The sequence below is a fragment of the Sinocyclocheilus anshuiensis genome, unplaced genomic scaffold, assembly GCF_001515605.1.
Source record: "Sinocyclocheilus anshuiensis isolate Anshui unplaced genomic scaffold, SAMN03320099.WGS_v1.1 scaffold48, whole genome shotgun sequence".
NCBI lineage: Eukaryota > Metazoa > Chordata > Actinopteri > Cypriniformes > Cyprinidae > Sinocyclocheilus > Sinocyclocheilus anshuiensis.
The window spans coordinates 633,337-658,107 of NW_015554124.1; the positions used below are offsets into that span (position 1 = coordinate 633,337).

General features: G+C 38.4%; 1 protein-coding gene and 1 pseudogene across 1 annotated transcript; both read left to right on the forward strand.

Annotated features, from left to right (window-relative positions):
* LOC107670105 (alpha-actinin-4-like) overlaps positions 1-17,799 on the forward strand; it is a 49,509-nt pseudogene extending 31,710 nt beyond the window's left edge.
* A 421-nt stretch (positions 17,800-18,220) lies between these two features.
* On the forward strand, positions 18,221-23,768 carry LOC107670060 (SPARC-related modular calcium-binding protein 2-like). Its single transcript, XM_016462538.1, has 6 exons — positions 18,221-18,713; positions 20,751-20,922; positions 21,012-21,127; positions 22,151-22,250; positions 22,313-22,370; positions 23,513-23,768. Exons 1-6 carry the CDS (start codon positions 18,633-18,635, stop codon positions 23,766-23,768), a joined length of 783 nt encoding a protein of 260 aa, XP_016318024.1. The 5' UTR covers positions 18,221-18,632.
* The last annotated feature ends 1,003 nt before the right edge of the window (positions 23,769-24,771 follow it).

The following is a 24,771-nucleotide window of genomic DNA, read 5'->3' on the forward strand; positions in this document are numbered from 1 at the left end:
TATATATATTTACTAATAGTAAATTTACAGACAGTGTGCGAGAGTTTGATGAGACTTTCTCTGCTTTATAATAAAACATCTAATAATAGTTACCTTTGCAGGTAAATATGTCTCTGTTGCCTTGTGGTGGTTTGGAGTTCCAGTGGGATTCGGATATATGTGTGTTTAGACGTGGATCTGATGTCAGAATATGGGATATGTATCTGATTTAAAACCACATTTGGAAGTGGTGAAGAACATATGCGGAAAAATGGGATCCAGTGTGGATTTGTGTGTTCACAGGTGTGACAGTATCTGATCTGATCCGTGTCATTTCTGCAGGTGTCTAATGACTAATCTGTCGTTCTCAGAGCGTGCCAGGTTTGCAGATCTGGTTGTTGGCGTTTGTGGTTTGAGATCGAACTGTCCCGGGCCGCTGCGAGGGTTAACGTTCCTGCAGGCTGACTGAGAAACCCGAGTCTCACAAAGACAGGAAGTGCTATAAATAAATCAACAAATAAACATGGCATCCACCAGGACGACTCCTGCTTGGATGTCCCTCGTTCTCTTCCTGTGCTCCTCTTTTCCTCCTCTGCTGCTGTCGCTCCGGGTCGAGAGCTCAGATTGAGAAGTTTGTTCGAGTGAATGTGAAGCTTATTATTATAGTTTATTAGGTGTATTATTTATTTTAATCATTTATTTTTATTTTTATTATTTATATTTATTTATTTTTACACTATTATTTAAATCATGTATTTTTATTTTTATATTTTTAAAATATTTAATTTATTAGTTTAAATATATTTTTATGTATTTTAAATATATGTATTTTTGCATTTTTACACTATTTAAATAATTTAAAGTGCCCCTATTATGGATAATGAAAGGATCATATTTTGGTTTTGGGAGTCCCCAACAACAGGTTGACATGCATGCAAGGTCAAAAAACACTGTCATTGTCTTATAATATGCATTTATTTTTACATTACTTGCTCAACGACTCCCAAACGATTCTCTCAACGATTCATTTTTCCAAACCCCTCCTTTGCATGAGGCTAATCTGCAGTGATTGGTCTGATTTCCATTTCATCACGCCTGTGATGCCTGATAAAGCAGCTTGTGAGTGCTTTGTGTACAACGTTACCGGGGAAACCGCTATTTATACCGCTACAAAAGCGCCACCTAGTGGCAAAGAATTAAACTGCATTTTCATTCAGACCAACAGGAAAAGACCAACAAGTGGGCGGGCAATATGCTAATGTTTCATGTTGACTCACTTTTACATTTTACACTGTATTATTTATACATATTTATATTAAATATAAAACATTAATATTTATTAATCTTGTTATTTTTTTACATTTACACAGTTTGAATTGATCTTTATTTATTTAATTCACTTTATTTAATCTTAGTTGTTATTTATTTTTACGTTTTTACACCGTATTATTTAAATCATTTAGTTCTATTTTTTATTTTTTTTTAATACTGTTTTCATCTAAACTTTCCCTGGACACTGGTTTGTAATCTCCCGTCCTAAAAAAACACTTAAAACACACTCATGCTGGTGTGTTTTACCCGAGCAACTAACATTCACACTTTCTCCAGATATATAGTTTTTATGCCTATTTATAATTCTTTGAAGATGTACATGTTATTAGTGAACATATTAACTGTCAATTCAGTGTCAAATCCATAAAGCTGTTGAAAGCAGGCTGGATAGAGAGAGTGTCACTCGTGCTGATTGTGTGTGTTGAGCTCGTTCCTGTGAGCACCACACCCTCACCTATCAATCCCGCCGCTACAGGAGTGTGTGTTCGTGTGGGACGATGAACTTCATCTCGCGTGCGTTCTTGAGCAGGGAGTGGCACTTCACTGCAGTCGAGAGAGTTTTGTCTCTTACATCTCTGAAACTCCACGATGCCACCACTGGTCTCAGTGAAACCAACATTGGGTCTCTCATTCTACACAAAATCAAATGTTTCCGTATTCACAATGTATTTATTGTATATTATTTTTATTGTTATTTTTATATATTTTTAATATAGAGTTATAAGTGAATAAATGTAGAGCATTTTTCCATATTTAAATTCTATATTAATATTTTACATTTGCTTTCTAAATTTTCAGTTTTCATTTTATCAATTATTATTTTTTAATATTTCTATTTCTTAGTTGTTGTTTTTTTCAGTTCATTTTCAAGGTAACATTTCAAATTATCATTTAATTAAAATGAATATTGATTTTTTTTATATTATTATATGTAGATTTATTTTTTATTTTTTTTATTTAGATTTAGATGATTATTATTATTTTTTTATTCAAATTGGCCAGTATGCAAGGCAAGCTTGATGTAACCATGTGTTTGTGAAGTGCTTGCATCAGTGTTGTGTGTTTCAATATAACTCTGGCCAAAAGTGGCACATAAATGCATGCATGTGTGGCGTAGCAGCTCTTCCTCTGTAATTCTTCTGACTTGGATGGAATGATGTCACCCACACCCAACTAATCTCAGACGTCCCGCAGGGCTTTCCCTGCGCACACACACACACACACACACACACACACACACACTGAGCCCTGTGTGAGCAGAGGTATTTCTGGCGTTTGTTGACCGCGTGGATGTGGCCGTCCGGCTCAGGTCCTGACTGGTTTGTGTGTATGTGTGTGAAGGCTGAATTGTTTTTGTGGCGGGCCTGTCCCGGATAGGTGCCTGTCGTACGAGGGTAGGGGGTGCTGAAGGGGCTCATTATCCACTAAACTCAATGGCGTCTTTGTGTTTCAGGCCGCAGGCCTAGAAACCCCTTTCCCAGTGTGATCTGATGCCTGTCTCTGTCTGTTCTTGCTGCTTCATGTTGAGCTGCTGTGATCACTCTGGTAATCCAGACTAGTCACTTAGTGAGGATAACTAATGAGTCAACCGCTTGTGCTTTTTTTTCTTAAATTTGTAATGTTTTTTGTAATAGGAAGTTATAAAGGGAGTAAGTGTAGAGCAGTTTTATTTTGTTATTATTTGTATTCTATTATAATATTTGAAATTTGCTTTTATTTTTATTTATATTTATAGCAAACATCTTGAGCATTCCTGCACACTGCAGAACGCAGCCTGTTTCCTGTGTCCCTGACCTTGCTTCCACTTTTTTTTACATCATTTCCTGTTTGTTCTAGACTTTCACGGCCTGGTGCAACTCTCACCTGCGGAAGGCAGGAACGCAGATCGACAACATCGAGGAGGATTTCAGAGATGGACTCAAACTCATGCTGCTCCTAGAGGTCATCTCAGGTCAGTGAGCTGCAAACTTCCTTCATTCACCCAGAAGCCTCTAGTTCTTTTGCAGCTTTCCAGAGCTGTGCGAAACGCTGCAGAGGCGCTGAGCTAATGTTTAGCCGAGGGCTTGTGTTTGTGCTGATCCGATGGAAAGCGTGTTAGAGAACTCCTAGTGTTTTTGTGCAGGGGAGAGGTTACCTAAACCTGAAAGAGGCAAGATGAGAGTTCACAAGATCAACAACGTCAACAAAGCGCTGGACTTCATCGCCAGCAAAGGAGTCAAGCTGGTGTCCATCGGCGCAGAAGGTACAAACTCCGCACATCAGACTTTATATTCACTCCTGTATTTAAAGAGATTTTCCTGCCAGATGAAGATCCCACAGCAGATCTGAAGGCTTGTGCATGTTCGAGTGCGTGTGTGTTTGGGAAATTGTGACCTTTTCGATCCTCCTTCATGTTGACGCAGTGTCTGACTCTGAGAGATTGAGTCAGTGTTTGAGTTATTGTAGTTTGCAATGCATATATTCTAAGATTTGTATTTGCTAGGGTTTTTTTTTTTTTTTTGATAACAAAAACTCATTCATTTTCTGGATTAAAATGCTTAAAGGTTACTACCTAAAATAAAATATGAAACTTTTTTGTTGATTTAAAAATAACTTGAAACAAGCTGTGTATTAAATTAAAATGAAAACTGAAAATATACAAAAAAATTCTAATTCAAAACATTAACAAAAACTGTAATAGTATATCAATGATACTAAAATAACACTGATGCATGAATAAATTATATATACTTTATAGTTCAGTTTATATATGTAGTTTATAATAATAATTATTATTGTTATTTGTTTTTTAAAGCAAGTTTTTTACTTTCAAAGTCTAAACAGTTTTGTGTATCTGCGTTTGTAGAAATCGTGGATGGAAACGCCAAGATGACTCTGGGAATGATTTGGACCATCATCCTCCGCTTCGCCATCCACCGATCCTAATTCTTCTTCTGTCAACTGTCCGAACTAATAAATATCTAAAAATTAATAATATAACGAATTTTTTTTTTTCAAACCTGTAATTTATAATATTTATAGAATTTAGAATTTTGTGAATTTGCTCTTATTTTTATATTTTCAGTTTTCTTTTTAATTTTGTGTTTTAGTAAAGTTTTAGTAATTTTGTAATGTGCTTTTTTTGTCATTTTTATTAGTTTTTTTTATATTTCTATTTAGCTTCATTTTTATTTCAGTTTTAGATTCAGTAATTTTAATGTCAGCTTAAACTTGTTTTATTTAATTTAGTTGTCAAGGCAATATTTCAATTTGTGTGTGTATATATATATATATATATGTAGATACATATACATACACACACACACACACATACATACATATAGATAAGCTTTAATATATCCAACTTTTAAAATGCATAGACATATATTTTCTTTCTGCTGCCAAACTTTTGCTGCAGCAGAAGTGTTTATTCCTGCCTTGTAAATGCATAAAGCGGTGTTAAGAATGTATTTGAATAAACAAATGATCAATGATAGCTAAAGATGATGATTAAAAGATGGCACTTAAAACTGAAATATCTCAATTACACAGCAAAGTTCCTTTACTGTCGTTTGTTACAGTTTAACAAGTTTCCAACATGGTGACATGAATGCAGAAATAGGGGAAAGTTTATAAGCTGTGGTTTGAGTGGCACCCCCTGCTGGTTAAAGGAGAGAACTAAAAGTACCTGTTTTTTCTCTCACACTGTTTTTCTCTTTCTCCACAGCTGGAAGGATGGTCTCGCCTTCAATGCTCTGATCCACAGACACAGGCCAGAGCTCATCGATTATGACAAGCTGAGAAAGGTGAGCATCTCATGAGAGAAAAGTACTAAGTCCAGATGCGATCTGTAAACGTTTTTGTACTGATTTGGGGGGAAATTTTTTTGCAATTCTGTGGAAATGATTAAAAATGGAGCTGTGACTAATTAGCAGCAAAAAGCATAGTCAAAAAAGCATAGTTTAATAAAAATGCAAGGGGTGACGGATGTTGTAGAACTTTGTGAATGATGAACGGACATTTTGACTCTTGCTGAAATCAGTGGAAGTCTCACTTTGTGATAGAAGTATCAGCGTCACCAAATATTAGTATGCAAAAACTGCCTGGATGTAAACTATTTCTAATGAAATCCCAATTTGCATGCTATCCATTCTAAGTCATATTTCACATTACATTACAATTTGAGCATCCCACATCTTAGTATACCCTCCAGGCACGTTCTGCATACTATTTTTGATTGTGCTACTGGAGAATACCAATTTGCATACTATCCATACTAAATAGTATGTGACAGAATTAGTGCATCCCAAATTATAGTACGTCATGATTTGGTATACTATTTTTGATGAGGAGAATTTGCAAACTATCCATCCAAAGTAGCACAGTGAAATCAGTAAAATTATTTAATTAGCAAACATGCCAGGGGGTGATGGACGTTGTCGAACTTTGAATGGGGTATATTTTGATTCTTGTGGAAATCTGTGGATGTTTCCACTGTTTTGCAGGCTTTCTCAGATAATGTAGTGCTATAGAAAAGCTCAAATGATTGTTTGTTTCATTATGTTAACAGGACGACCCAGTGACTAATCTGAACAACGCTTTTGAAGTGGCAGAGCGATACCTCGACATCCCCAAGATGTTGGATGCAGAGGGTATGTACTGTTCTCTCGTTTCTGTGTGTGAAGTTAGTTGTGTGCTTTAGGCTGTGTGATGATGTTTCTGTGTGTGTGTGAGTGGGAGAGAGAGTGAATGAGTCGCTCTATTAAAAAGTGTGTTTTGTGCATGTCAGCACATGCCCTGTATTTCCAGGAGTTGTCCCTGCTCTCCGACACACACTTAATGTCTTCTACAAACAGTGTGTCACCATGGTAACATCCCTGAGCATTATGTTGTTTCTCCCTCAAGCATGATTTCTCCAGGACCTGCTGCGTCGGAGTGTGTTTTTAGTGCTATATTTGTGTGCGTGTGTGTGTATTGTTTTGTAACCCTGAATCATAGTTTGCATACTCTTCGCCCTCTAGAGTTTGTGATATCAGAATTGGTGCATCCCAAATCATAGTACATCAAGAATAATATGCTAAAAGTGACTGGATTGTATGCTTTTGCTGATCAGAGTAGGACCGAGTCCTGCATACTATTGAACCTAAACTGTATGTGATACTTGAATTGGAGTGTCCTAAACCATAGTATACTATCCAGACACTTTTTGCATACTATTGCTGTTTTATTTCTGATGAGAGGAAAACTGAATCCCAATTTGCATACTATCCATCCTAAATAGTATGTGACATAACAATTAGTGTGACTCAAATCATAGTGCATCAAAATAGTATGTAAAAGTGTATATTTCTCAATATAATCTCATTTTGCATACTATCCATCTGAAGTAGTATGTGACATAATTAGTGCACCCCAAATCACAGTGCAAGAAAAATAGTATGCAAAAAGTGCCTGGATGGTGTACTTTTTCTGATGAGAGGATAATTGAATCCCAAGTAACATTAGATTTGAAGAGTCCCAAATCTTAGTAGTCACACATAATATGCTAAAAGTGCCTGGATGGTATACTGTTTCTGATTAGAGGAGAATTGAGTCCCAATTACCATACTATCCAACCTAAATATTATGTGACGACAGAATTGGCACATCCCGAATCCTAGTATGTCAAAAATAGTATGCGAAATAGTGATGGAAAGTCCGGCTCGGCTCCCAAATGGTTTTTCATTTAGTATCAGTATAAGCAATTTTTTATTCAGTGTTTTTATAAAAGCCATATTTTTATGCATTTTTTCGTTACAAAAAACTACAGTTACTATTATTTAACATTTTAATAAAACTTTAATTGAACAATTGAACACAGAACCACAGCAAACAAATCAAATAAATAAAGGCAAAAGTCTAAACATTAAGACACTTTAGTCTTTAGTGCAGGTTGGCATTCAGAAATATCAGATGCCTTAGCTTGGATGTGCTGATGCAGTTTCTCCTCTCTGTGATTAATTGTCCTGTTTTTGAGAAGACTCTCTGAGGGGACTGATGTTGCAACAATGCAGTGTCTTCCTACCTTAACCAACGCGCTTGCGTTTAAATCCGGCTCCCCCGTCTCTCACTGTCACTCTGTGTACCTGGCCTTTACCACTACACTCGCTATCTGCGGAGCGTGTGTCCCCCTTCCTTCTTTCACATAATGGTATGATCCTAGTCTATCCTACCATGTGATTAGCCGCATGTGTATTTTTTGTTGTTGTTGTTGTAATGAAAAAATGCATAAAAATAAGGCTTTTATGAAAACACTGAATAAAAAATTGCTTACCAACACAAACCATTCACAATTGCTAAACTGGGCTAAAATAGAAGGCTCCGGCTGAAGATTCGGCCTTCCCCGACGGAAGTCGGCTCTTCTCGTTCCCTATAAAGAATCGGCTTAGAGCCGGCTCGTTCGTGAACAACACATCACTAATGCGAAAAGTGCTTGGATGGTTCATTGTCTCCAGTGAATTGTCTGAATCTGTATCTGTACTTGCTTTTTGAGCTAATTTTATGAATATTATTCATTTGACATACTGCTTAAGCATACTATATAGCAGGCAGGGAAAGCTATATTCAGGCACGGACAGTTTTAGTAGTAATGAATTTAGCTAGACACTAATGCTCACATACAAATTCAAACAGTGCGGAGCGAATGGATCTGTGGCATCAAGACACAATTCGGTGACGTAGTACCTAAAACCCGGCATACTGCCTTACTACATACTCAAAAGTATGTTCTTGGCCATCACCAGTGAATTGAGATTTGGCATTTGTCGTTGTGTGTGTTAACGAGTGTGTGTTTGAGTCCCGTCTGTCTCCCTGTATGTGCATGTGTGTGTATAACTTTTGTTTCCCTGCAGACATTGTGAACACAGCACGTCCAGATGAGAAAGCCATAATGACCTATGTGTCCAGTTTCTACCATGCATTTTCTGGAGCCCAGAAGGTACCCCATGACCCCTAACCCTTGACCCCTCATCACCTCCTCTTCAGCATGGCTTTTCCCATCAGTACTGGAATAACCAAAGAGGGACGCTGGTGTTTTAACCCGTCTTCCCCTGGCCTACGACTCTTTTCTCAACAGTGAATTAGCTCTTTCTCTCACTTTGCGGGTTGCCAGGGTTATAACAGTGGACTCCAAACCCCATTTCCCTTTGAATGGGGAGCCCATAAAATGCATAACCATCCCCTCCTCTCTCGGTTGGGGACACACAGGCTTTGGGTTGCTTTGCTTCACTGCTGTCTCTTTCTCTCTCTCTTTTTCGGCTGGCTTTGCTATAGATATCGTGGGCACTCTGCGGCCGGATGAGAAGGCTATTATGACCTACGTCTCCTGTTTCTATCACGCCTTCTCTGGTGCTCAGAAGGTGAGAAACCTTTGACCCCTGACTGCTGCCCTTGAAACTCTTAAGGTGCCTTCATGCCTGGTTTCTCATCTTGGTTCGTTGTACTTTGCTGCAACAGCAAAGGACTAACAGTAAATGATCCCTATGGCACTGTATAGCTTGTACACAACATTTTTGCACTATTATGTTAATACAGCAATATTAGGTTAGCTATTTTAAAATTCTTGTATTTGCTCTCCTCACAATAATGTACACAAATGTAACCAAGTCAGATGAAAATCATTTTTATTGTGTCTGGGTTTTCCCACCCGGTTGGCTTGCCATATGGCACTGATTTGTTATGGATTAGATATTTCAAACAAACCACCAGATGGATGACTTGCTTTCATGATCCATTGTTTTATTCCAATACTCTTATACTTTGAGTCAAATATTGAGTCTTAAATGAGGAAAGAAGAATCTAGTCGTAATTATGGGAATGTCAGATTTGTAGCCAATTGGTAATCCTATTTGTAACCTGCACCAAAAACCAATCCAACTGAACCAGGTGTGAACGTGACTTGAGAGTTAAGGCCACTGACTAGTTTTGATTCATCACAGCTTTGGGCTTCACTACACCCAAACCATTGCCCTCACCTTTTTCTATATATGCACTTATTTTCTAAAATGGTTCTGCAGTCATTTAAGGTCCTTAATGGGTGTACTGATCTATGAAAACTGTCTTTAAATGCTGCAAATGTGAATTTCATTGTTTGATGTTTCATATTTGCACTCAGTGATAAAGTTTGTAACAGTTGAGGACAGTGTTGTATGTAAATATGAAAACCATAATGAAATTCACAGTATAGCTCACATTTAAAACACTAAGTATGCTGTTTTGATTCTTAGATGTTCTGTGTTATCTATCTACACAAGCATATGTATTATGTTTGTTATTAATGTTAAGCCCACTTTTACATTGGACAGTAATTTTCTGTAAGGTTTTGCTGCTGCATATGATAGATATGTGTTTTCCATTTGAAGTGAAGCCACACACTTATAATCATAGTTGTTTAAATGTGCTTTAGCATTTTACACGAGCGTTTTGAACACTTTCTGTGTTTCAGTGTTAGTTAATGCTGTAGAGAAACCTGAAGAGATCCTCCAGTGGTGGTATATAAATTGAGAATGCAGATTTGATTTTACAAATGGCATGTGGAATTTTCGGCTAGACTACACATTTTCAAAACTAACCAATTTTGGTGTTTGCATGAAACATAAATTAGTATAAAAGATAGCTTACAAGTGAAGTATGTAATATTGATGTTTAACTTAATTTTTATTTCATTTGACTAGTTTTTACGCATGTTATTGTGTGTGTATAGCACATTAACTTACAACACTTGGAGTTTTGTTTCATTGTGTGCTCAATACATCGTTTGCGTGTGTTTGAATGTAATTTTGAGGCACTTTTTGCTAAACCCACCAAACCAAAGCAGCATATTGACATTTACTGTTTTAAACACAGATTTGTCATACTTCTTAATAGAAGTATACTGTAGTATAAACATATGGTATACACTATATATTTGTGTAGTAAACAGTGTGCTGTTCAGTGTTTTTTTTTTTTTTTATGTATGGATAGAATTTCATAATTGGAAAGATGTGGGATGTAATACAATTGTAACTGTCATCTTCTGTGATAGGCTGAGACAGCAGCTAATCGTATTTGTAAGGTGTTGGCGGTCAATCAGGAGAACGAGCACCTGATGGAGGACTATGAAAAACTGGCCAGCGATGTGAGTTTAAGTCATTATGTTTGTTGTTTGTGTGATTTAAGTAGACATAGTAATATTTAAAAGAAGATCTATTTCGAGACCAACTACCCAGAGTGTTTTACTTTTAATGTCTCAGTATGTTAGAGAGGAGAATGTGCTTTCTGTTGATCCTCTATTCATTTCTTTATCGCATGCTTTTTTCTTACAGCTGTTGGAGTGGATTCGTAGGACAATACCATGGTTGGAAAACCGTGCTCCAGAGAAAACCATGACAGAAATGCAGCAGAAATTGGAAGATTTCGGCGATTACCGTCGCGTTCACAAACCACCTAAAGTTCAGGAGAAGTGTCAGCTAGAGATCAACTTCAACACATTGCAGACCAAACTTCGTCTGAGCAACCGACCAGCCTTTATGCCATCTGAGGGACGCATGGTGTCGGTAAGAAACATGTATATTACATGTACAATTCAAATTATAAGTTTTTTTGCTTTATCACTGTGATGACATTAATGACTGTTTTGTGCAGAAACGTGTTCATTCTCAACCTCTGTTGTTGAACCATTGGCAAGGCATTTGGCTGACAAGTTCTTGCTTTCCCTCTAGGACATTAATGGTGCATGGCATAAACTGGAAGGGGCCGAGAAAGGCTATGAAGAGTGGCTACTGAATGAGATCCGTCGTTTGGAGAGACTTGACCATCTTGCAGAAAAGTTCCGTCAGAAAGCAGCCATCCATGAAAGCTGGACAGATGGTATGGATCAGAAACTACACCTGAACTTACTGATGCTTTTGAAAGTTATTTACATTGATTCACCAATCGCTCTCAGTATGCAATGACAGGCTGCTCCTTGATGACAAGAGCCTCGTCAGCCAAGCAGAAGTCTTAAGGATCAGCCATGTGATCTAAAATCTATATAGATCTAAATCGATCTTGTTTGTTTGTGTGTAGGTAAGGAGGCCATGCTAACACAGAAGGACTATGAGACCGCATCTCTGTCTGAGATCAAAGCTCTCCTGAAGAAGCATGAGGCATTCGAAAGTGACCTTGCTGCCCACCAGGACAGAGTGGAGCAGATTGCTGCCATTGCACAGGAGCTCAAGTGAGAAAACAAAAACAACAGAGAGGGCTAATTAATCAAATACAAAATTTAGGCTGTAAGAGATGGAAGTTGGGAAAGTGTTCAAACTCTTCTGTGTCTGTATTACAGTGAGCTGGACTACTACGACTCCCCGAGCGTTAATGCACGCTGTCAGAAGATCTGTGAGCAATGGGATGCTCTGGGTTCCCTCACACAGAGTCGCAGAGAATCTCTCGAGGTATGCATGCTTCCTCTGAAACACTTTCTGCCATATTTATACATTTTGTCATGCTGACTGTGTGTGTATGTGGTCTACAGAGAACAGAGAAACAGCTGGAGTCTATTGATGAGCTGTACCTGGAGTATGCCAAGAGAGCAGCACCGTTCAACAACTGGATGGAGGGAGCCATGGAGGCCCTTCAGGACATGTTCATTGTACACAACATCGAGGAGATCCAGGTACTGCAAAATGTTTTGTATTCATAAGCTTTCCATCTTGCTTCACCTTTGAAATGGAGTTCCTTGTTTCGTTGCTAGTACCTCTGGATAGTCCATTTTAGAACGAGGTGAAGGGAACAATAAAATTCTGGATGCAAGAATTATTTCCCTAATGTCTTTCATTTTCTCTTTCTGTAGGGACTGATAACGGCTCATGACCAGTTCAAATCAACTCTTCCAGAGGCAAATAAAGAGCGGGAAGCTATCCAGGCCATCCAGGCTGAAGTTCAGAAAATCGCACAGTACAATGGCATCAAACTGGTTGGAAACAATCCTTACACCACCATCACTCCTCAGAGCATTGACAAGAAATGGGAGAAGGTGAGATCTGTCTGTATTGTGAATGAGACATTGCTATCTTCAGGTGTGTGGGGGTAGTTTTACAGTTGTGATTGCAATTGTTGATGTTATCTCTGTCATTGTGCAGGTGCAGCAACTGGTTCCACAGCGTGATCAGGCTCTTCAGGAAGAGCTCGCACGTCAGCAGTCTAATGACCATCTTAGACGCCAGTTTGCCAACCAGGCCAACATGATTGGACCATGGATCCAAAATAAGATGGAGGTATAGTCGCCTCCATTTGTGTAGCTTGATGATCTTATCATTTCTCAAAGAAGAAAAGTAATGAATGATGAATTTGTGTCTCCATGGCATGATGTTTGTAGGAGATCGGGCGGATATCAATTGAGATGAATGGAACGCTGGAAGATCAGCTGACCCACCTCCGTCAGTATGAGCAGAGCATCATTGAATACAAACCCAACATTGACCAACTGGAGGGAGACCATCAGCTCATTCAGGAAGCACTTATATTTGACAACAAATACACTGCTTATACTATGGAGGTATGCATATGCACATACACTAATTTACGATGTTGGCACTATTCAGGAACTCTAGATGTACTGTTTAGGTCAAGTGTGTACAATTCCTACATTAAGTTTAAGCAATTCAAAATTCTAAATCTGTTTTTTGACGGTTTTTCCATTGCCCTTTTCTTCTCTGCAGCACCTTCGTGTTGGTTGGGAGCAGCTCCTTACTACAATTGCCCGCACCATTAACGAGATCGAGAACCAGATTCTGACTCGTGATGCTAAAGGCATCAGCCAGGAGCAGCTTCACGAGTACCGCACGTCCTTCAATCACTTCGACAAGGTCAGGAACTCATTTCCATGTTTAACTCTGTGTGAAATGGACTTTACTTAAATTAGGTGAAATACAGTGGGTACGGAAAGTATTCAGACCCCCTTAAATTTTTTGTATGACCATGAAAGTCATACAAGGTTAGTGTAGTAAAGGAATAGATAACTGTCATTTTTAATGAAAGCATTGGGCGTTTTGCATCATTGATGTCAAACCTGATGTCTTTTTGCTCCAAAATTGAATATGTGCAAGTTTGAATGAGAATTGAGTCTAACATCTTGTTTTCCAAATAACATACGTCATAGTCATATGTTTTGAAAAGACAAGATGGTGATAATTTTTGAGTGAACTGTTCCTTTAATATGCATATAGGGCTTGTGATTTTAAACTGTGTTGAGCAGTTTAAAAGCAAAGAGATTTGAGCAGCAGGCCACTAAAAATACATGACATTGCAGAGGATTAAAGTGTCCATATAAAGAAGAATATGGAAAATTTAGTCCGTGTTGCTTATGTCAAGGTGAATGGCTGTGTTTAATTTCAGTGTGACTGATGCATGATAAAAATGGACCTCGGTTTAAAATTTTGGTTGGGCTTGTTTTAATATTTGTTCCATTGCTCCATTTTCTCCACTTACTCTGGCACTAATGGGAAGGAAAACGTCTGAAATATACTGTGCATCAAACACCTCTGACCTGAAATGTGCCACCTGTAGCCAATATGTAAATATAGTCTAGTGGATGTGAAGTAATGAGGGGGTTTTATGTTAGAGTGGAGAAGTTTAGCTACGGTAAAGGAGAGAAAATTATAAAGTGCTTTCATAATGGCTCTGTAATATCATGATCTGAATGTTCTGTCTGCTATCCATAAAAATCAGGTCACTCACTGTCATAAGCGTGTTTCATTATACTTGTTTAGCCAACAGCCCATGTGTCTGACATCCACAATGTTTTGTCTCCATCTTTTTTTTTTCATGCCATTGCCTCCATCCCACATGTGCTATGTCATTGTGTATCGGTATCATCAATCCTAATCCGCATGCTCTGATTGGTTCATCCACTGCGACCTCTTGCGTGATTGGCTTGCCACAGGACCACAGTGGTGTCTTACAAGCTGAGGAGTTCAAGGCTTGTTTGATCAGTCTGGGTTACGACGTAGAAAACGACAAGCAGGTATGAGCACGCCCGGAGAAGAAAGGGTTACGATGGCTGCCGTGTGTCTGTGTCTGTGTCTGTGTGTGTGTGCGCGCCACTTATTCCATCACTCACTAACTCCCTCACTCACCTGTTGTGCTGCTGCTTGAAATGGTGCCCTCAGCAGGTCAGCTAAGGTTTTGCTTTCATGTTTTATGTTTCTCACTGCTTCCTTTTTCTTTCTTTTTTTACTTGTCCTTGTTATAACTTCCCTCTTTCTCTTACTTGTCTTCTGTACAAACTCATTCTGATTCCTCTATCAAACTCTTCTGTCTGCGTACAACCTCTTCATCTCCCCAAATTCTCTGCTTTCTACATGCATCCTTCCTGTTTCTTTTCTCATCCTTCCCTTTGCGAACTGTAGAAGCGCACGGGGATAATGGACAGCGACGATTTCCGCGCACTGCTCATTTCCACTGGGAACAGCCTGGTACTGCTACCTCCTTTCTCAATCTACAGCAACAGTTTCTCCTGAACTCCTGCTTTTGCTTGCTGTTAAAAAAAATAATCTGTTTTGTCGGATATCGTTGATTACTTTTTATATTTTTTTTAATCTATATTTTACGTTAAGATCTGTAAATAAAAAAAATTATTACTGAATAGATTCTAATAGACCAGGGGTGGCCAACTTTCGTCCTGGAGAGCCACAGTCCTGCAGAGTTTCGCTTTACCCCTAATCAAACAGACCTGAACAAGCTAATCAAGGTCTAAGCGTTACTAGAAAGCTACAGAAAGAGTTTTTATCAAGGTTGAAGCAAAACTCTGGAGGACTGTGGCTGTCCAGAACCAAAGTTGGCCACCCCGTAACAGACCACAGTCAAGCACCTTAGATGCAGTATTAATTCGGCTCAAATGAAAACGGGCTGAGGGATAGATGTAAAGTTAGCGTTCAGTGAGTTTACCATTCAGGTGACCATTGAAGTCTTAATCAACGCATTGACCCAACTGTACACCAATTTCTTACAGCCTTGTTTTCATTTGCGTCAAATATGGTGTTTAACGTTGATTCTCATGACTGTCCTCCTGGTTTTTCTGGGTTAACCTCTAACCTCTGTTCTTCAGGGTGATGCCGAATTTGGTCGTATCATGGGTATTGTTGACCCCAACAACAGTGGAGCAGTGACCTTCCAGGCCTTCATCGACTTCATGTCAAGGGAAACAACCGACACAGACACTGCAGACCAGGTCATCGCCTCATTTAAGATCCTAGCCGGAGACAAGGTATGAATGTGCACGTCTGGATGTCCCTCCAAGAGTGTCTTGTGTTATGAGACTTCAACGCATCTCTTGCCTATTCTTCTTTTCAGAACTACATCACAGCCGAGGAGTTGAGGCGTGAGCTTCCTCCTGACCAGGCAGAGTACTGCATTGCCCGAATGGCACCATACACGGGCCCTGACGCGGTTCCATGCGCTCTTGACTACATGTCCTTCTCCACCGCCCTGTATGGGGAGAGCGACCTCTAAGGGCCAACTCCAGAACTCCGGAGCAGTTCTCTCTCCTGCATCGGTGCTGATCTTCTCACAGACTAGATAGATGAGAGCGCTGGATGGAGCTGCATCTGTCTTTCTCTCAACCATCCAGTCCTTAAAGAGATCAGTGCTCCTGAGGAAGAGGAAGATATTTAAGAGTGTTGGAAATGGGACTTCATAGCACACCTGAGGGGGAGGGGGGATAGATGTTTGGGGGAAGGAGGGTACCATGGCATTGTGGGAAGAGCAAATAACTGTTGATGAAGCTTGCCACGCATTGAGGGATAGCCTTTTGGATTCCGTGTTAAACGTGTCGGTCTTGGAGAGCTTAAGAAAAGATGTAGGATAGAAGGAAAGAGAAAAGTTTAATATTGCAGATTTAGTGTCAAGGGAAGTGGGTGTGTGGCTTTGGACTGTAGCCACAGCTCAGGTTCTTTAACCTTCCGTTTCCTCTTAAAATGGCATATGAAAGGACTCGATGGTGTTTTTCCAGCTTTCAAGTGATTTCTCACCAGCTGATGTTGAGCCGTTGGGCTCATTAAATTAGAAAAAATATTAATTATTATTAAATCTACTAGGTTGTTCTGGGATGGAACTAAAGAGAGCTTAAAGAATCAGCTTTGGCTTCAGTCTATGCCTAGACACTTAACCTGCACCCTCTACCCCGGTGGGGAGGGCACAATCTTTTCCAGTTAACATGCTGTTTTTCGTTGTTTTAATTTTGTTGTTTTCTTCCTAGAGTTGGTGGGGTGGGAGGTTTGGTTTGGGGTTGGAATATGCTATTTGGCATATAGCAAGGCTGTGTATATCGTAGGAAAATGGACAGAATGACTCGAGTGTTTTGATAGGGAATTTGTGACATGCCCTCTTAACCCATTTTGCTGGATCGGTGGAACTCTTTGAAAATCTAACCTCAGCTTTTTCCTCCCCTTTTTATTTCTTTCCTCTCCAGCAATTGAGTTAGCGGGATTCTACGCTGTACATACTTATTTTCCAGTACACAGAACTGTCGGACTACCCATGGCGGTCACACTGGGCTTCAGGTCATAAGCAAAGATTATAAAATGAGCAGTTTCACCCCTGCGGAGTACTGTAGGCAGGCTTAGGTAGCTACAGGTTTGTTTTTAAGGGGTTGAAGAATGAAGCTACAAAAATACCCAGTCGATTTGTTGTTTTCCTTCCCCGATCAACCATACAGCGTTCTCTTATTGACTCCCTGACTCAAGTAGGCATGTCCCTTAAGGATTTATTAACTGAAACTAATGTCCATCTGCCATCCATCTCTAATCATTTCTCAGATATTACTAAATGTCCATGTGAGAGCTTCAGTGGTGATGTGAGCAGCATAGCCTTGTAGTGACCCTCCACTAGAGCCTATGACTACACAGCTGCTGAATCATCAGTGGAAAAGAGAATTTTATATAGTCAGAAATAAGTACAAATGTGCCTGGTAGTTGCAGGTTGCTCTCTCTTTGGCTCATTTTGCCTTTTCTTTTGTTGTGCACTCGTTTTTCTCTTTCTACAGGGAGGGGCAGGTACCCAATGTACAGCTCTGGAGGTTGAGGGGAAGGAGTGGGAGAGCTGAAGTCTTAATAAACATTCCATTATGTCTTAATTAAAATTAAATTACTGTCTAACAAATCTATGCAATCATGTATCCAATACCAACCATGCTCTGTAATGAACGGCGGGGGTGATTTGCAATCGGAAGTGTTGAATTTAAGTGAGAACAAATTAAGGGTAGAGGGAGGGAATAGGGTTGGGAAGATGGGCTTCAGAAGTTTTGAACAGACTTGGACCAAAAGCCTGCTCTTACGTCTGCAAAGTTGAATAAAAGCATTTGGAATTCTGATTTATTTTTTTCTTTTGTACTCTTTAATATCAAACGTTATCTGCTGTACTGGAAATTTGCAAAAAATTGCTTTCTGTCTGAAGATAAGTGAATTTCACATGCACACATAAAGTTTCCTTATAAAATATTACCACTTTGAATTATTTGTCTGTGTCCCTATTTGATTTTGTCTCTGGAGCTTTTTTTTATTTTTTTAACTTTATTCAAAGTTTATAAATGAATGCATTAATGACGTTCTGTCTGTAAGTCCTATCAACAACATTGGTGACAAAATATTGATTAGCAATGATTCTTTTATCCTGAGACAGACAGATTTATTGTATTACTGTAGGCCTATTAGTGTAAAAAAAAAAAATCCTCAAAAGAACTGTTTTTTTTTCTCCTGTGGTAATCTGCATTATGCCTCACACGTTGTGGATGGTGCTTAATTTGAGGGCTGTTGAAACATTGAAATTATTTTAAGAAAGCTCAAATTAGCCAGATACTACATGTGCTATTAAATTTTTATGTGCGATTATATTTAAATAAAAACTTTAAAAAAATAATAAACAGCCACTCTAATAAACAGTTTAGACAGGTGAGGACTCTCAAGAACCAATAGTTAACTTACCATCCCCCTAGCCATCCTGAGGAGGAGTTCCTGTGTGAAAATGTGAAGTCAGCACAGTCGGTTGTGTTGAGCTCCTCAAAACAACATTCGTGAAATGTTACAGAAGACATCGTTTTTAATGTTTTAAGGTTATATTATTTTGGTCGAGATGGGTCGTTTTTATCGCCAGTCTGTTGGTTGTCCTCGTCGAAAACGAACGGTTAGGCTGCTATGACAAACTGAGTAAATGCGGGCTTTTTTTCTGCTGTCTTCAACCTCTGAATCCTGGCCGTTACAGTGGTGAGGACGCGCGCCTTGTGTTTAAATTCACACGCAGGCGGGAAAAACGTGACGGATCTCGGAGCGTGGTCTGTTGTGGCGGGAATCATGTTGGCGTTGACGTTCACCTGTCGCTTACTACTCATCTTTCTGTTGTCAGATTCAGTAAAGATGACGGACGAAAATCAGGTAAACTCCCGACTGGACACGAAAATAAATGATTTGATCTTGCATGTGTAAAATGTATAGTTGTGTAATATTTTGTAATAACAGATGCAAGAAGATTAGGACAAATCTACTGAACATGTCAGATCCATAGATAAACGTATACATTTGCTGCTCTCCTAATTGTTGCAGAAAATTAACTAAAGGGAATTACATATGTAATGAGGGACTTGTCATTATATATATATATATATATATATATATATATATTAGTAGCTCTAAAAAGACACAAAGATTGAATATTTAACATGTAACCCAGTGAAATAAAAAGGGTTTTGTGAATTTCTGAGTATCGCTCCATGTCATACATTTCCATGTCAAAACATGCACCTGTTAACCTGCAAAAGAAAAAAAGGCCACCTGGAAATGCACAAGCCACGTAAATCTGATCAGGCTAAGAGAGATTTTGTCTAAAAGCGACACAGGAATACAGAATTTTTTTCTTTATAATCACCCTATTTTTAAAGGCCCATGTGTTAAAGACAACAAATATTGGCATTAAATTCAAAATATGCACACCTGTCAGCAAAGTGGCACCACATCTCTCATTCATTACTAAACCAACCACCTGAGGCCACTCAGACTGGGTATTTATTTTCATTCACAGTTCTAAAATTGTTAGACATGCCTCATGTCTACAGTGCTGCCTTGTTCTCCAACAGAGACATCCTTGACTTTCCATGTTGTTTGTTACTGGCTGCACACTTGGCAGGAGCAGGTTTAAGCGCAGCCGTGTTCATGTCACTTCCAGTGTTTCATTTGCTGTTGCACATTGAAATTGGACTGTGAAGGTGTGGAAAGATTCCATCCTGATGATTTTGGCAAATCAGCATCAGTAACTGTTTAAGGAAATGCATAACCTAGAGTCCAAAGTTACTTTAATACCTTGACTCTGTTATTGAAATATTAGAATTTATTTTATATTCTTGCAGTTGAGACCTAAACTCTTTTTGTATGTATGTATAGATTTGTTAAAAATTGGTCTTTCCAACAGCTGTATAACTTATAAACATGCAGTGCATCCAGACATACACAGAAAAAATATAAATAGGGCAAATAATAGATATTAATGTGCATGATTAATGACAAAAATAAGAAGAAACGCTGATTAAATTCTAAATCTGATGGGTCATGTAGGGACTTGCATGCCTTTACAGCATGTTATGGAAAATGTGGATATTTTTCTGAGAACGTAAGGTTTTCATGGTTTCTCAGTAATGATTGTGTGTTGCATGTAGAACATGTGCATGTACACACTCATAAGAGATGGAGATGTTTCCACAAACTTCTGAACATGTGCAAGTCATTTTGCAAGCTCTCTCTCTCGGGCCTCATTAAAGGACACACTGCTCTATTCTTTTCAAGGATTCAGTAAACACTGCCACATATGTTTGGGATATTTATGGGTAATGGAACTTCCACTAATATAATTCTAAACTGTTTGCCTGTTTTTTCCACACTACGTCTCTGATGGACATCAGAACATGTGTATATACAATAGAAAAGATATAGAACTTTAATACTTGTTAGAATCTGGCATAGAAAGATTTTTACTGTTGTAACTTGGAAAATGTATGCTCTGATATATTCTTATTACAATATTGGCACATTCATACTGAGAGCAAACTGCCATCTGACCAAAATTGTAGTTTTTCATCTATAATTAAAGTACACAAGGATGCCAAATTCAGTTGCAGGAGAATATTTTTGAATATTTAATCTTGGGGCTATTTAATATATAAATATGTACTCTCTTTGCTTGCCTTCAATAGGATAATCTGTCCTTTGAGAGAGTGCATTAATATAAATCTTTCATTAGTGTGTCTAAACCATCTCGCATCACCTTCCCATCATGGGACCTCCAGCGTTTTTCTCGACAGTAGCCTGCTGTTCCTCAGCCAGACACCATGTTTCTCTTTTTTTGAGAGTTTTTACACAGTCTAGCCTTTTACATTCAGCCAGATGTAAAGAAACTGACCCCCTCCTGTTCTCTAATTCTAGTTGCTGGTGTTGGAAAAGCAGTGGCGTCAGGCGTGTGTGCTGGACTGTGCTAGAGGGCGCCATCAAGCTGTGTGTGGCAGCAACGGCCGAATGTATAAATCTCTGTGCTCTTTCCAGCGTGCGCAGTGCATCAACAGACAGCTGAGGACGGCTGCAGTGTCAACATGCACAGGTGAGGTTCATCACAGGGAACAAAGACTTCTCATTTGCTGTCAACGGAGGCTTTTTTTAAAAGTCTGAAGTGTTTGTGTTTGTCAGCAGATGCGTTGAGGTCTAAATGTCAGCTGGCTCGCTCTCAAGCTCTGCGGGCCAGCGCTCGTTCTGATTCCTCTGCTGTCTTTATCCCAGAATGCAAAGCCGATGGAACTTATGCAGAGGTAATGTGATGCTGAAGTCCAACACCTGGCGAGGAACATGTGATTTAAAACATACTTATATTTTAGGATTTTTTTGATGAATTTAAGTTCAAAATAACCACATTTATTTAAAATAGAAATCTTTTGTGGTATTATAAATGTCTTTACAGTGAGTATCACTGTAAATCAGTTTATAGCATCCTTGCTTTAATTTGCTGTTTTTTGTTTTTGTAAGAATTTTTTCATATATCTGTTAAAATTATTCATATATATATATATATATATATATATATACATTAATTAAAGTATTAATTTTACAAATTAATTATATATATAGAATTAATCAATTGACTAATTTTTCTTTCATGATTTAATACATTCAGGCTTTACTCTTTCAGTTCCTCTTTTAAGGAAAAAAATTAATATGTAAAAACTGTGTTTTATTCAAAAGAAAAAATACTGACCTAAGACTTTTGAGTAGTAGTATGTATACGTAATTTAAAAAACGGATAATTCCGGTCCTTGATTCTGATTGGTTGAGCCGCGTTCGAAGCTGTTGTAAATTACTCTACAAACATACACCTTTGTTTACTTCTGTGTGTTGCTCGGCAACCACTTTGTTGGAACCACCACTGTTTCTGAGGAACTACATTGTTTGGTGGAAGAATACTGTTTTTATTAATATCATTACACTTTATTTGCTCTGTTTTATTTTGTGAAACCTTACTATGTATATGGAATAACCGTTTTATAAAAGCAATAAGCCCCGTGAAGCCGTGGTTTACAGTGAATTTCTAACAGCTAACAACGCCCCTTAGCTGTTATAAATTCACTGTAAACCACGGCTTCTTGGGGCTTATTGCTTTAGTATACATATATAATATTCAAATTAATATCTTAATTAATACTTGATGGCATTATTTGATGACTGCAAATACAGACCTGAAATCTGTTTTCGATGTAAAAAAACAAGTTTCCATCAACCATGACTCAATGCTCCAATGAATACAAATGCATTGAACTCTTATGACCTTTGACCTGTAGGTGCAGTGTCACAATCAGACGGGTTACTGCTGGTGCTCCTCTCCTGATGGGATTCCTATGAGCGGAAGCTCTGTCTTACACCTGCAGCCCAACTGCACTGGTAAGTCCTGTTTGAGAGCACAATCAACTAGTGATACAATATAAACCGTGGGCTTTATTCAGGATTCTCTAAACCAGTGGTTCCCAACCCTGGTCCTGGAGGCACCCTAACACTGCACATGTTGCATGTCTCCTTTCTCTGACACACCAATTTGCGAAAAACCACCAAAATGTCAATATCGCAGCACTAATTTGTCTGTAAAATGTGTATTTTTATCATAAGTACATTTAAAGCAGCACTATGTAACTTTTTCTGTGTTCAAAATGTGCAAAATGTATATAATGAGCGAGTACATCATGAATTCATCTTCCAAACCGCGTTTTTGTCTTATCTTAACCGCTAGAGCGCCAAAAGTTACATAGTGCTGCTTTAAAGGATCTTTTATAGAGTTGTATATACCATTTCAAATTAGAATTTTATACAATGTTTGTATTAATACAGAGTTCTGGCATGAAACTCTAGATGGCGCAGTCCAATAGATCTAACTCAGTATGACATAATGACATCATTGTCACATGTCGCAGCTGATTGGTTGTCTCCTGTATCGGTAGCCAATGAGCTTGCTGCTCAACATTCAAATACGTGGCTAATGCTTGTGGTAACAGTTGCAGCACACTTCAGAAAACCCTCCACCTTCCCCAGCTCCACCTGTATAGATCTGCTACGGGGTGATCATGTATGTTATGGGGGTTATTCATGTTATATGTGCAGCAGCAGAATTTCTTACATGCTCACAGCAGCATGCTGTGGATGTATTGGCAGTAGTAAATGTTTAAATAAAACTAGTAAATATACAAATAAAGCTAACTAGAAATAATAATAATAATAAAACTAATACAAATATTTGATGAAAAACAAAGGCTTAAAAATTAAAATGAAAATTAGAAATGATGCCATGACAACTTACTGAAATGAAATGTTTAAATTGAAGTACTAAAATGACTGAAAGTAAAACTGAAATAAATGTAAATAAAGCTGAATAGAAATATAAAAAAATGAAATCACGTACTAAAAAATTAAAACAGCTAATTCAAAATGTTAATAAATACTATTACAGTATATAAATAATACTAAAATATCAGTTTAAAAATCACAAAATATTGTTTCATTAATTTATGCATGCACTTTGTAATCTTTCTAATGATTTTAAATACATTTCTACATTCTCATTTCTGTGGCAGGTCTAGAACGTATGTTGATGTAGAACCTCTGTTATGACTTGGGTTTTGTGTGAAGTGTATGATGCTGTTCTTGTCTCTCAGGACACCTGCGGCCCGTCCTCATGTCCTCAGCTCTCCGGCCTCTTTCTCGTCTGTTCAAACTCTCCGTCTGTACTTTACGCTGCTGGACACAGACGCTGACGGGCTTCTGAGCGAGCGGGAAGCGCGTCTGTTACGTCTCCTGCTCCGCAGAACTCTGCGTCCTCGCCGTTGTGCCAAGAAGTTCATGCAGTTCTGTGACCGGAACGCAGACCGCCGCCTAAGCGCTCAAGAACTCACTTCCTGTCTTGGCATTTAAGGCCAGACTCCATAAATATTGTGCAAGATGAAGTATCTTTGGAAATGGTTTGAGACGTCAGTTTGACCTTCATCTCCTCACAGCTCTTTTGAGTCTCAGACTGCAGCGTTCAATCACTTCACTCTGGGTTTTTGAATCTGTTTCAGCTCTCGCCTCCGCTCTGACCTTTTCACTTATGCAAGTCCAAACATCGCACCTTTCAAATAAAGGACTTGTTACTGGTTCTGTAAAAATAATCACGGTTAAGCCTTTCTGGCCGCTGGAGCGGTCGAGTGTGTGTGACTGTGTATTTGAGTGGCTAAGACAGCGATTTTGGACACAGTACAGTACCATGGTAAATTAACATCTTAATCATTCGGTGTTCGTGACATGCAGTAGGATCTGAAAGTCTGAGACCACATTGATAACTTAAAGGGGTCATATGATGCGATTTCAAGTTTTCCTTTCTCTTTGGAGTGTTACAAGCTGTTCGTGAATAGATAAGATCCCTAAAGTTGCAAAGACTAAAGTCTCAAACCCAAAGAGATATTCTTTATAAAAGTTAAGACTGGTCCACTCCCTCCTAAAACGCCTCGTTCTAAAACGCCCTCAGATGTCTACATCACTGTGTGGGAAAATTTGCATAACACCGCCCAAATGTTCACGCAAAGAAAGAAGGCGTAACTTGTTCTTTTTAGCAACATCATATGACCCCTTTAAATATCTACTTTTTTATTTAAATTTGGAATTAACTAGAAAGTTTTAGGACCAAATACTAAGAAATTCTGAAATTCATCTATGTCTGTTTAATTAATTTTTCAGCCAAAAAATATGCAATTCAAATTCAAAAGTCTGTGGTCAGTACATTTTTTTTCTTTCTTTTTTTTTTTTGTTGAAAGAAATGAATACTTTTGTTCAGCAAGGATGTGTTAAATCGATACAAAAAAGTCATAGTAAAGACTCATATTGCTAGGGAAAAAAAATCCATTTTGAATAAATGCTGTTTTTTTATAAATTTATAAAA